The sequence below is a fragment of the Leucopleurus acutus genome, assembly GCF_964270905.1.
Source record: "Leucopleurus acutus genome assembly, chromosome: 15".
Classification (NCBI taxonomy): Eukaryota; Metazoa; Chordata; class Mammalia; order Artiodactyla; family Delphinidae; genus Leucopleurus; species Leucopleurus acutus.
The window spans coordinates 56297267-56311005 of NC_139157.1; the positions used below are offsets into that span (position 1 = coordinate 56297267).

Consider the following 13739-nt stretch of genomic DNA (forward strand, 5'->3'; position numbering starts at 1 on the left):
TCTTCCTTCCTTCTTTTTTTTTCTTTTTTTTATTACTTTTTATTTTTAATATTTTTTTCATTTTGTATTTTAATAACTTTATTTGATTTGATTTAATTTTTTTTCTTTCTGTCTTTCCTTTTTTCTCCCTTTTATTCTGAGCCGTGCGCCTGACAGGGTCTCGGTGCTCCCACCGGGTGTCAGGCCTGTGCCTCTGAGGTGCGAGAGCTGAGTTCAGGACATTGGTCCACCACAGACTTCCTGGCTCCACATAGTATTAAATGGTGAAAGCTCTCCCAGAGATCTCCATCTCAATGCTAAGACCCAGCTCCACTCAATGACCAGCAAGCTACAGTGCTGCACATCCTAAGCCAAACACCTAGAAGACAGAAACACGACCCCACCCATTAGCAGAGAGGCTGCCTAAAATCATAAAAAGGTCACAGACACCCCAAGACACACCACCAGATGCGGTCCTGCCCACCAGAAAGACAAGATCCAAACTCATCCAACAGAACACAGGCACTAGTCCCCCCCACCAGGAAGTCTACACAATGCACTGAAACAACCTTAGCCACTGGAGGCAGACACGAAAAACAAAGGGAACTACAAACAGGCAGCCTGCAAAAAAGAGACCCCAAACACAGTAAATTAAGCAAAATGAGAAGTCAGAGAAACACACAGCAGATGAAGGAGCAAGGTAAAAACCCACCAGACCAAACAAATGAAGAGGAAATAAGCAGTCTACCTGAAAAAGAATTCAGAGTTATGATAGTAAAGATGATCCAAGATCTTGGAAATAGAATGCAGAAAATACAAGAAAGGTTTAACAAGAACCTAGAAGAACTAAAGAGCAAACAAACAATGATGAAAACACAATAAATGAAATTAAAAATTCTCTACAAGGAATCAATAGCAGAATAACTGACACAGAAGAACGGATAAGTGACCTGGAAGATAAAATAGTGGAAATAACTACCGCAGAGCAGAAAAAAGAAAAAAGAATGAGAAGAATTGAGGACAGTCTTAGAGACCTCTGGGACAACATTAAACGCACCAACATTCAAATTATTATAGGGGTCCCAGAAGAAGAAAGGGACTGAGAAAATATTTGAAGATATTATAGTTGAAAACTTCCCTAATAAGGGAAAGGAAATAGTCAAGAAAGTCTAGGAAGTGCAGTGAGTTCCATACAGGATAAATCCAAGGAGAAACACGCCAAGGCACATATTAATAAACTATCAAAAATTAAATACAAAGAAAAAATATTAAAAGCAGAAAGGGGAAAACAACAAATAACATACAAGGGAATCCCCATAAGGTTAACAGCTGATCTGTCAGCAGAAACTCTGCAAGCCAGAAGGGCGTGGCAGGACATATTTAAAGTGATGAAAGGGAAAAACCGACAACCAAGATTATCCTACCCAGCAAGGATCTCACTCAGATTTGATGGAGAAATTAAAACCTTAACAGACAAGCAAAAGCTAAGAGAATTCAGCACCACCAAACCAGTTTTACAACAAATGCTAAAGGAATTTCTCTAGGCAGGAGACACAAGCGAAGGAAAAGACCTACAAAAACAAACTCAAAACAATTAAGAAAATGGTAACAGGAACATATGTATCGATAATTACCTTAAATGTAAACGGATTAAATGCTCCAAGCAAAAGACACAGACTGGATGAATGGATACAAAAACAAGACCCATATATATGCTGTCTACTAGAGACCCACTTCAGACCTAGGGACACATCTCCTGAAAATGAGGAGATGGAAAAAGATATTCCATGCAAATGGAAATCAAAAGAAAGCTGGAGTAGCAATTCTTATATCACATAAAATAGACTTTAAAATAGACTATTACAAGAGACAACAAAGGACACTACATAACGATCAAGGGATCAATCCAAGAAGAAGATATAACAAGTGTAAATATTTATGCACCCAACGCAGGAGCACCTCAGTACATAAGGCAAATGCTAACAGCCATAAAATGGGAAATCGACAATAACACAATCATAGTAGGGGACTTTAACACCCCACTTTCACCAATGGACGGATCATCCAAAATGAAAATAAATAAGGAAACACAGCTTTAAATGATACATTAAACAAGATGGACTTAATTGATATTTATAGATATTCCATCCCAAAACAACAGAATATACTTTCTTCTCAAGTGCTCATGGAACATCCTCCAGGATAGATCGTATCTTGGGTCAAATCAAGATACAAATCAAGCTTTGGTAAATTTAAGAAAATTGAAATCTAATCAAGCATGTTGTCTGACCTCAACCTATGGGACTAGATATCAATTACAGGAAAAATTCTGTAAAAAATATGACCACATGGAGGCTGAACAATACACTACTTAATAACCAAGAGATCACTGAAGAAATCAAAGTGGAAATCAAAAAAACCCTAGAAACAAATGATAATGAAAACACGATGACCCAAAACCTATGGGATGCAGGAAAAGCAGTTCTAAGGGGGAAGTTTATAAAAATACAATCCTACCTCAAGAAACTTCTCAAATAAACAACCTACCCTTACACCTAAAGCAATTAGAGAAACAAGAACCAAAAAATCCCAAAGTTAGCAGAAGGAAAGAAATCATAAAGATCAGATCAGAAATAAATGAAAAAGAAATGAAGGAAACAATAGCAAAGATCAATAAAGCTAAAAGCCGGTTCTTTGAGAAGATAAACAAAATTGATAAATTATTAGCCAGATAAATCAAGAAAAAAAGGGAGAGGACTCAAATCAATAGAATTAGAAATGAAAAAGAAGTAACAACTGACACTGCAGAAATACAAAGGATCATGAGAGATTACTACAAGCAAGTCTATGTCAATAAAATAGACAACCTGGAAGAAATGGACACATTCTTAGAAAAGCACAAACTTCCTAGACTGAACCAGGAAGAAATAAACAGACCAATCACAAACACTGAAATTGTGACTGTGATTAAAAATCTTCCAACAAACAGAAGACCAGGACCAGATGCCTTTACAGGAGAATTCTATGAAACATTTAGAGAAGAGCTAACACCTATCCTTCTCAAACTCCAAAATATAGTAGAGGGAGGAACACTCCCAAACTTATTCTACGAGGCCACCATCACCCTGATACCAAAACCAGACAAAGATGTCACAAAGAAAGAAAACTACAGGCCAATATCACTGATTAACATAGATGCAAAACTCCTCAACAAAATACCAGCAAACAGAATCCATCAGCACATTTAAAGGACCATATACCATGATCAAGTGGGGTTTATCCCAGGAATGCAAGGATTCTTCAATATACACAAATCAATCAATGTGATAAACCATATTAACAAATTGAAGGAGAAAAACCATACAATCATCACAATAGAGGCAGAAAAACTTTTGACAAAATTCAACACCCATTTATGATAAAAACCCTCCAGAAAGTAGAGGGAACTTACCTCAACATAATAAAGGCCATATAAGACAAACCCACAGCCAACATCGTTCTCAAAGGTGAAAAACTGAAAGCATTTCCTCTAAGATCAGGAACAAGACAAGGCTGTCCACTATCATCACTAGTATTTAACATAGTGTGGCAAGTTTTAGCCACAGCAATTAGAGAAGAAAAAGAAATAAAAGGAATCCAAATCAGAAAGGAAGAAATAAAGCTGTCACTGTTTGCAGATGACATGATATTATACATAGAAAATCCTAAAGATTCTACCAGAAAACTACTAGAGCTAATCAATGAATTTGGTAAAGTAGCAGGATACAAAACTAATGCACAGAGATCTCTTGCATTCCTATACACTAATGATGAAAAATATGAACGAGAAATTAAGGAAACACTCCCATTTAGCACTGCAACAAAAAGAATAAAATACCTAGGAATAAACCTACCTAAGGATGCAAAAGACCTGCATGCAGAAAACTATAAGACACTGATGAAAGAAATTAAAGGAGATACAAACAGATGGAGAGATATACCATGTTCTTGGATTGGAAGAAGCAACATTGTGAAAGTAATGATATGACCCAAAGCTATCTACAGATTCAATGCAATCCCTATCAAACTACCAATGGCATTTTTCACAGAACTAGTACAGAAAAATTCACAATTTGTATGGAAACACAAAAGACCCTGAATAGCCTAAGCAATCTCGAGAAAGAAAAACGGAGCTGGACCGAATCAGGCTCCCAGACTTCAGACTATACTGCAAATCTACAGTTATCAAGACAGTATGGTACTGGCACACAAACAGAAATATAGATCAATGGAACAGGATAGAAAGCCCAGAGATAAAACGACACACATATTGTCACCTTATTTTTGATAAAGGGGGCAAGAATACAATGGAGAAAAGACCACCTCTTCAATAAGTGGTGCTGGGATAACCGGACAGCTACATGTAAAAGAATGAAAGTAGAGCCCCCCCTAACACCATACACAAAAATAAACTCAAAATGGATTAAAGACCTAAATGTAAGGCCAGACACTATAAAACTCTTAGAGGAAAACATAGGCAGAAGACTCTATGACCTAAATCACTGCAAGATCCTTTTTGACCCACCTGCTAGAGAAAGGGAAATAAAAACAAAAATAAACAAATGGGACCTAATGAAACTTCAAAGTTTTTGCACAGCAAAGGATACCATAAACAAGATGAAAAGACAGCCCTCAGAATGGGAGAAAATATTTGCAAATGAAGCAACTGACAAAGGATTAATCTCCAAAATTTACAAGCATCTCATGCAGTTCAATATCATAGAAACAAAAAACCCAATCCAAAAATGGGCAGAAAATCTAAATAGACATTTCTTCAAAGAAGATATATAGATTGCCAACAAACACATGAAAGGATGCTCAACATCACTAATCATTAGAGAAATGCAAATCCAAACTATAATGAGGTATCATATCACAACAGTGAGAATGGTCATCATCAAAAAATCTACAAACAATAAATGCTGGAGAGAGTGTGGAGAAACGTGAACCCTCTTGCACTGTTGGTGGGAATGTAAATTGATACAGCCACTATAGAGAACTGTATGTAGGTTCCTTAAAAAACTAAAAAATAGAACTACCATATGACCCAGCAAACCCACTACTAGGCATATAACCTGAGAAAACCATAATTCAAAAAGACAGGTGAACCACAATGTTCATCACAGCTCTATTTACAATAGCCAGGACATGGAAGCAACCTAAGTGTCCATCGACAGAGGAACAGATAAAGAATATGTGACACATATATATAGGGGAATATTACTCAGCCATAAAAAGAAAAAAATTGAGTTACTTGTCGTGAGGTGAATGGACCTAGTGTCTGTCATACAGAGTGAAGTCAGTCAGAAAGAGAAAAACAAATATTGTATGCTAACACATATATATGGAATCTTTAAAAAAAAATGGTTCTGAAGAACCTAGGGGCAGGACAGGAATAAAGACGTATAGATAGAAAATGGACTTGAGGACACGGGGAGGTGGAAGGGTAAGCTGCGATGAAGTGAGAGAGTGGCATGGACATATATACACTACGAAATGTGAAATAGATACCTAGTGGGAAGCAGTCACATAGCACAGGGAGGTCAGCTCGGTGCTTTGTGACCACCTAGAGGGGGTGGGTTAGGGAGGGTGGGAGGGAGACACAAGAGAGAGGAGATATGCGGATATATGTATATGTATAGCTGATTCACTTTGTTATAAAGCAGAAACTAACACACCATTGTAAAGCAATTATACTCCAATAAAGATGTTAAAAAAGGAGCTCTCGCGTGCGCCATGCCTGGTTCCTCCAGCGTCGCCGCTATGAAGAAAGTGGTTCAACAACTCCGGCTGGAGGCTGGGCTCAACCGCGTGAAGGTTTCCCAGGCAGCTGCAGATTTGAAACAATTCTGTCTGCAGAATGCTCAACATGACCCCCTGCTGACTGGAGTATCTTCAAGTACAAATCCCTTCAGACCTCAGAAAGTCTGTTCCTTTTTGTAGTAAAATGAATCTTTGCAAGGTTTTTAAACCACTTTTCATAAACCGGTGAATATTCAAAGGAAAGCTAAATCTGAAGGCTGTACAAAAGCCTGTCTCTATAACATGTGCCATACTATACGAACTTCTACTTTTGTCAGTCTACCTCTCTGAATATTCATGAATTTCTGTTTCACAAGGGTAATTATTTTATATACACTGGTGGCAGCATACAATAAAATACTTAGTATAAAAAATAAAAAAGATGTTAAAAAAAATTTAATGTATCAATGTTTCTCAAAGTGTTGTCACTAGACCAGCAGCATCATGATCCCTTGCTAACTTATTAGAAAAAAACTCTCAGGCCACATCCCACATGTACTAAATCAGACACTGGGAGTAAAGCCAGCAGGCAGTGTTTTAATATGTTTACCTAATGATTTTAATGCACACTAAAGTTTGAGAACTACTAGACTAGGTTATGCTTTTACAGGAAAAATCATCTCCCAAATCATAGCAATTTAACAAAATAAGATTTTATGTCGCATAAAAGCAAAGTCTGCTGTAGATCTAAGTAATTTCTCAAGGCAGCTCTCTTCGATATTTTGGGTCAGCATTTTGGGATACTTCAAACTTATAAGCACAATTGGTATGGCAAGGAATGAGTAAGCTGGAGAATTATGTGACGTGCAATTAAATGCTTCCATCCAGAAACGAGCAACACTACTGCTCACATTTCACCAACTAAAGCAGTCCACGTGGTCACGCTAAAATTCAAGGATTAAGGACCGGGCTTCCCTGGTGGCGCAGTGGTTGCGAGTCCGACTGCCGATGCAGGGGACGCGGGTTCGTGCCTCGGTCCGGAAGGTCCCACATGCCGCGGAGCGACTGGGCCCGTGAGCCATGGCCGCTGAGCCTGTGCGTCCGGAACCTGTGCTCCGCAACGGGAGAGGCCACAACAGTGAGAGGCCCGTGTACCGCAAAAAAAAAAAAAAAAAAAAAAAAAAATTAAGGACCTTCAATCTCCTGAGGTCTAGAAGTAGAGATAACCACATACTGGTAAACATTAGTAATGCATATCACAATTGGCTATGTTTCCTTTTCCAACTGCAAGTCCCTGAGTATAAACACAGAGCTACTGAGTAATAGGAGCTGGCCTAGAAATCTCTAGTTTTAACAGTAGCCCAGGAAATCCCATTATCTGATATCAATTAAATTTAAGAACCAGTGCTTTGGATTTTAATGTTAATATATATAATTATATATATATAATATATATAGTTATATAATTAACTTTGTTTTATCAAATGGAAGATGATTGAATTTACAGAAATGCAAATATTTATGACAAGTAAAATAATGTCTTTGGTTATTATAAGAAGGCAAGGAGAGGTGTCTATTAGGCTTTGTATCGTCATTAGCGTTTACTAGCCAAGGATAGATTTAATACATGTTTAATGTATTTATGCAAAAAATTTCATTTCTTGAGCTTCTTTTTGAATCACTGAAATATGAAGAGTAGACACTGTACCACCTCCAAATTGGAATAATTCTGAAATAATGATGTACAATTAGCCTGTCTAGAATTTGGGTGTTAACTCTTTCTTGCTTTCTCTAAATGTTTGCGTCTAGAGGACTCTGTCCCCAAATATAGTTTACATACCTTATATTAAAGCAAGATAAACATTTATACAATGTTCAGTAGGAAACAGAAAACTGTTTTAGAAGGCAGTCATGTTCACCTGATGTATAATGAGTATCTAACCTAGGTTTTAATCCATTCAGGATCTCAATTTTTAAAAAAGTGTTTCTGATACTGAACCAATTTATTTTTAACCAAGTATCCAATAAATGATCTATTACCTCTTGCAGAAATGAATATATGTTAGATTTATTTCTTTTCTTCTTTCCCTGAAGTCTTGTCTCAGTTCAAAATGAATCCTATCACTATTTTATGGGTGAATGCTATGGACCATAATCACTACTAAGTAATTCATATAAAAATGAGCCTCTATGTGGAAAAGTCTCTACACTGAGTTATTTTTAAAGAAATGACATTACTATTGCAACGAAGTAATGGAACATATACATATATAACCATGTATGTACATATATACATAAACACATATACACATATAAAATAATGACAGATGTCACAAAAATCTCCTTCAATTTTCAGTTTCTTAAAAAATCCTTCTCCAAACTAAAACAAAACAAAAAAAAAACTGCCTTACTTAGAATTCTTTATCTCTTTCTCCCTTGGTTATTTTTTACCTTCTTGCTTTTCATTTGAAATACTCTTCCTTCAGAACTCCCACGACATATTTCCTCAGCTCATTCAAGTCCTAGCTCAAATTTCGCCTTCTAAATAAGGTCTCTTCTAATAACAATCCAACTTAATATTGCAGTACTCCCTCCTTGTACTCCTTATATGCCTCCCTTGCTTTATTTCTCTCCATAACACTTATCACATTTGATGCTATATATATACATATTTATTTTGTTATTGTTTATCACTCTACACTAGAATGCAAACTCCACAAGGCAAAGAATTTTTGTCTGTTTTGTTCACTCTTGTACTTCCAGTACCTAGAACAGCGATGACACATAGTAAATGTTTGATAATTACTTGTGAACTAAATAAAGAAATAAGTTAGTAAAAAAACAAAGGAAGAAGCAAATAAATGGAGGAATTAATTATAAAATATTTAGAGCTCTTAGGTTCAGGAAATCATCACCTCTGCTAAATGGGTCATGTGAGCATGCTGAAAATTGTACTATAAAATTGATGATGAACTATTTTATCAACTAAACTCTTGCATCATACAAAGAATAGAAATACCAACTCATACAGGTAGAAGTCAGGGAAGGTTACTTGACAAGTTTACTTTGTAAGAATATTTTAAGGTACATCTGAAGGTGGTGAACAGATCACCAAATGAGAAGGGCATAACAAGCTGAGAGAACAAATTGTGCACAGCAAAGAAACTTGAGATAGCAGAGCATGATTGGTAATGGAGAACTACAATTATTCAAGGAAAGCTGTAGCATAAATATTGAGACAGGAAATACCAGGGAAATAAAATCAAAGGGGCACGAGAGTGCCAATGATGAAGGCTGCATGTGTCATGCTGAAGAACTAGAACTCATTCTTCCAAGAACTGAGGAACCGCCAAACAGCTTTAAGCCCGGGCATGACATCACCACATTGTCATTTCTAAAAACACCATCTTGTCTGCATCAGAGACATGAACTTAAATAGGGTAGAGGGCAGAACATGGTCTAGGTGGTTTACGATAAAGATGTTAACTAAAACAGATTGGTAGGGATGGAGGACAGAAGTAAATTTGAGAAATGTGAGATAAAAATGAGAAGTATTAAGCGATCAGTTGGAAATGAGGGAAGAGAGAAAGACAAGAATCTAGAATGACCACTAGGAATCTGGCTGGGCAACTGGATAAAGAGGGAAAGCTAGGAGAAAAAGCAAGTTTTGGAATAAAGGTGATGAGTTTGGCTTTTGTTATGCTGGGTGAGATGTGCCTGTGGGACATCCAAATAAAGATGATCAATGGGCGGCTGAATCTCTGAGTCTGTCACTTGCTAGAAGCGACTGAAGATGTCCAGCAGTGAGTCTACAACATACAGGCAGAGAAAGGCATGAGTCAGATGGAAGGCTTTAGGGACAGTGAGGTAAACAAGTAGAAAACAAGAAGCCTGGGAATAAAACCTGAACAGCATCAGCTTTTAAGGAACAGAGAAAGAAAAAAGAGTTTAAGAATATGAGAAGGGGAAAAAAATGGCTGAAAAGGACACGACAAGGAGAGAATGATGGCACAGAGGCCAAACAAGGAGAGTTTTAGTCTTTCACTGAAGAAGGGAGTAGTCAAAATTGTCAAGAGCATCAGAGAGATAATTTAAGTACTGTCGTTCCCCTACACTGCATAGAGGAGACAGAGAAGACCAGGAAAAGGCTAAGGGAAAAGTAGTTACCAGAATGCTCACGCCAACATGTTCCAGATTTAAATATAGAAAACTGGCAGTGTTGGGTCATCACCGGGGAATTATTCTCACTTTATGATTTTTTCCTTTCCCAACAAAGGCAAATACTACTGATCATTGAAGTCTGGTACAAGTCCTGCTTCTTCTATTTCTTTACATATGTATTTATTTCACTATCTGCAGAAATATGAATTGTATGATTGTTGTGGATTAAAAATTTTATTTTTGTCTTTTAGGGTTGGCAATATTTTAAAGATTTTAAAACTTAGAGAAATAATTAGTTCTATGAATATGTTTAAAAATACTGTTGAGTAATCAAAAATTAAGTAATAATATTACAAATAATTTTGAGGCTTGCTTAAATGGAAATAAAGAACCTATGTCCATGCAAAACCAACATGGTGGAAACACTAATACACCAAGCTATGTAATCAAATATATCCTAATAATTAGGTTTAACTCATAATTGCTAATTGTATTTCCACTTGGAATTAGAGAACTTGAAGCTATTTCCACTTGGGATTAGAGAACTTGAAGCTTTCCACTTAGAACATATAACATATAATCATCTTAGATCCAAATTATCCCACTCCTTTAAATAAAATTAAAATTATTTGGTTATATGTTTTATAACACAAAAGTTGTTATATTATTCAAAAGTTAGTATCTTCTAGAAATATATTTTTTCACATCAACTTCTATTGAATTATTTTATTTATCCTATTTAAATATAGGAGCAAAATAAAATAAAATAATTTTTTACTCTTACTAACTCCAAAAGCACACACAGATGTATCTAGAACATAGTCTATAAATAGAATTCATTCAAGTTAATAAAGTTAGTAAAGAAATCATTTCTGCTTTTGCTTAGGATAAAGGCTCTGGCCTTTTTTTCTTTTTCGTACCATGGAAATTAATCAAAGCTAAGTTTGTTAAATATTAATATCTAAAAGAAAATACTGATTTTCCTTCATTAATTAAAAAAAATTTACATTCTCTCCCCTAAATTCTTATCATGTCTATATTCATCTCCACGACTGCCTACCACTAGCATAACTCTGAATTTCTTGACCTACCATGACCTAGTTTTTTGTCAACTGTCTTCATTTCCTCATATCACAAAGGAGTCCAAATGGAGAGCAGAGAAAAATGCCACTGGGAGCATTATAGGCCCATACTAAATTCCTACTTTTCAAGATGGATTTCCACCTCCAACACCACTGGATGATTCTGAGGCGCTTCAAGATTAATGTGTTAAGAACCAGATTTATTATACCCTTTCCCACATTTCTTTTTCTTGTTTTCCTTTTTAGTAAATGTGCCATTGATGAGTAACCCAGACCAGAAACATAGAGGTCATCCTTACTGTCTCTGTCTCCATCACTTCTCCACTTATTTACTTACTAAGTCCTACAATTTGTATCTCCTAAATCCTCCTAGAATTCTCTGCTTCAAAATCATTCTATCAAAACCTCTTTAATTGAGACTATTATCTTGTTTTCAACTTGACTAATTCAGAAATTCTCTTGCTTCTCGTCTTGTCCTATTCCTTACCGTATCTCAATAGCCTCAATGCATTCTCCACACTGGTGTCAGAGAACCTTTACCAAAATCGTTCTGATTGTGTCATTCCTGTTCTTAAAGTAAAATAATGACAACAAAATGAACCAAATCAAAACACAATAACTACCATTATATCATGGTATTTAACAAAGTGGTTTCTGCAGTTTACTGCCTTGGGTCAAAACCCAGACCTTCCATCTACTTGCTATGAAAGCTTGGGCAAATTATCTCAACTCTCTGCATCTCTCATATTTTAAAAAGTGGGACCAATAAGGATTCCTTTTTCTTAGAGTATAGTAAGGAATAAATGGCACATAGCACATGCCATTTCTATTATTGAGAGTTTTAAGCTCCTACTATGTGGGCACCATGAGGCACTCTGCATATCTCACTCATCATGACAACAATCCCCTGATGTATATACATTATCTTCAGTTTACAAATGTGTCAACTCAAGTTTTTAAAGTCAAACAACTTGCTGAAAATTACACAACAGAGCCAGGATTTCAACCCATAGTCCAGTCAGTGGATATCCCTCTCTCTATATTCTTTTTTGATTTCCTAGGAAAGGAACTGAATGTCCTTCAGTTCCTTCTGAATGTCCTTCAGTATGTCCATCCCTGAGGCACTCAACGGTGGTCTGGAAAGCAGGTTCACATCATGCAAACATGACTGGTACTGCTGTAACATGCAGATTCCAGGGCAAAGGAGCTAGTAAAAAGCTCTTTTTTATTTCTCCTACGTTGGCCTTTTATACATTCTCCCTCATCCTTCCTCAGTTTCCTTGTTTCTGATGATCAGTCGTAATGAAGTGCCTGTCGTTGCCTGACAAACCAGCTCTCAGGCATCCTCACATTTACACGTGTTACATCCTTATGCCCCTTCTCTAGTTGAAGCATTTCTACTTGTCCTTTATGATAACTTAATGATAATGGCATCCTCTCCAAAACTCTCCTCTGCCTTTACCAGGCAGTTTTAAAATCTTCCCTCCCCTAAATTCTTTTCATGTCTCTATTCATCTCCTAAGCTGCCACAATATTTTTTTCTTGTCTCTCTCTGCACTTGATACACTATAATAGTATCCTTCTCACATGTTCTATCTCCCCCTCACTCAACTTTGAGCACATGGAGACAAAGTTTTACCTATAATACTGTCCCTTGTGCTGAACATAGCACCTGGTATACAGAAGATGCTTGATAATGATTGTTCAAATAAGTAAATATATTTTAATTGCTCTTAACATATAAGCACAATTCACTCCAGATATCTTATAACATTTTTGAAATGATTATTGTTGAATCTATTTGCTCAATGGCGAGTACTAAAGAGCTACCTAACCTAAAACGACCTCTGACAGATTACTTAATCCATTGGAGCTTCTTCATCTAAACACTGGATATAATAATACCTTTCTATGCATTCATTCCTTCAATATTTATTTAGGTATTTCCATGAGCCAGGTAATAACCTAGGTGCCAACGATAGAATAGTGGGCAGCCTTATGGTCCATCCTATTCAGATGTGTATTTGATTGAGTGGAAAAGTCAGCCAAGAAAAGTCATTCATAGTGTGATGAATGTTCTCATAGGGGATGGTCATGGGAGTATTGCAGTGCTATGGGGATATGTTGAGGGAGACCTATTCCAGGCTTGGGAGCTGGGGGTCAGGACAGTCTTTCTTTGTGACATGTAAGCCAGATGGTATGAATGTGTGTGTGTGTGCAAGTACACACGTGCATGTGTGTGGGTGCTTAGTGGGGAGGAGGAGTTGGGGCCAGAATGAGAGAAACAGGTGGACTGGACAGTATTTTCGGAACCTGAAAGAAATTTAATGGCTCAATTTGAAAGACATAAGTGAGGGATTTAGACTCAAATATCATTGGAGAGGTACAGGGACTAGATGAAGTCAGGTCTTGTAAGCCTTCCAAAAAAGTTTTAACTTTATCCTTAGAGCAAGAGAAACTATTAATAGGACAATGGGTCAGAATTGCATTTTTAAAAATTACTTTAACTGCAGTGTGGAGACTGGATTAGTAGAGAGACTGTTAGTAATAATCCAGGTGAAAGATTTTGACTTAAGAATTAGTTAGAAAGCATGAAAGAAATGAACAGATTTGAGAGTTCATAGAGATGTAGAATTAACAACCATTAGAGCTTGATTGTGGGACTGAAGAAAGGTAGGAATCAAGGAAGATGTTCAAGTTTCTGCCTTGGGCTGCTGGTGGGCAGAAAAGCCAGTT

The 13739-nt window shown here is 36.6% G+C and overlaps 2 protein-coding genes across 4 annotated transcripts in view; one reads left to right on the plus strand and one right to left on the minus strand.

Moving 5' to 3' along the window:
* GRIK2 (glutamate ionotropic receptor kainate type subunit 2) overlaps window positions 1-13739 on the minus strand; it is a gene marked incomplete at both ends in the record, with an annotated part of 633053 nt that overhangs the window by 373849 nt on the left and 245465 nt on the right. The gene's annotated exons all lie outside the window — the stretch shown is intronic.
* Window positions 5750-6300, plus strand: LOC309971887 (guanine nucleotide-binding protein G(I)/G(S)/G(O) subunit gamma-5-like). Its single transcript, XM_082855305.1, has one exon. The coding sequence runs from the start codon at window positions 5755-5757 to the stop codon at window positions 5959-5961; it is 207 nt and encodes a 68-aa protein (XP_082711431.1). The 5' UTR covers window positions 5750-5754; the 3' UTR covers window positions 5962-6300.

Excerpts from the sequence above, each read along its gene's own strand:
- LOC309971887 (XM_082855305.1), top strand. The coding sequence starts at position 5,755 with ATGCCTGGTTCCTCCAGCGTCGCCGCTATGAAGAAAGTGGTTCAACAA.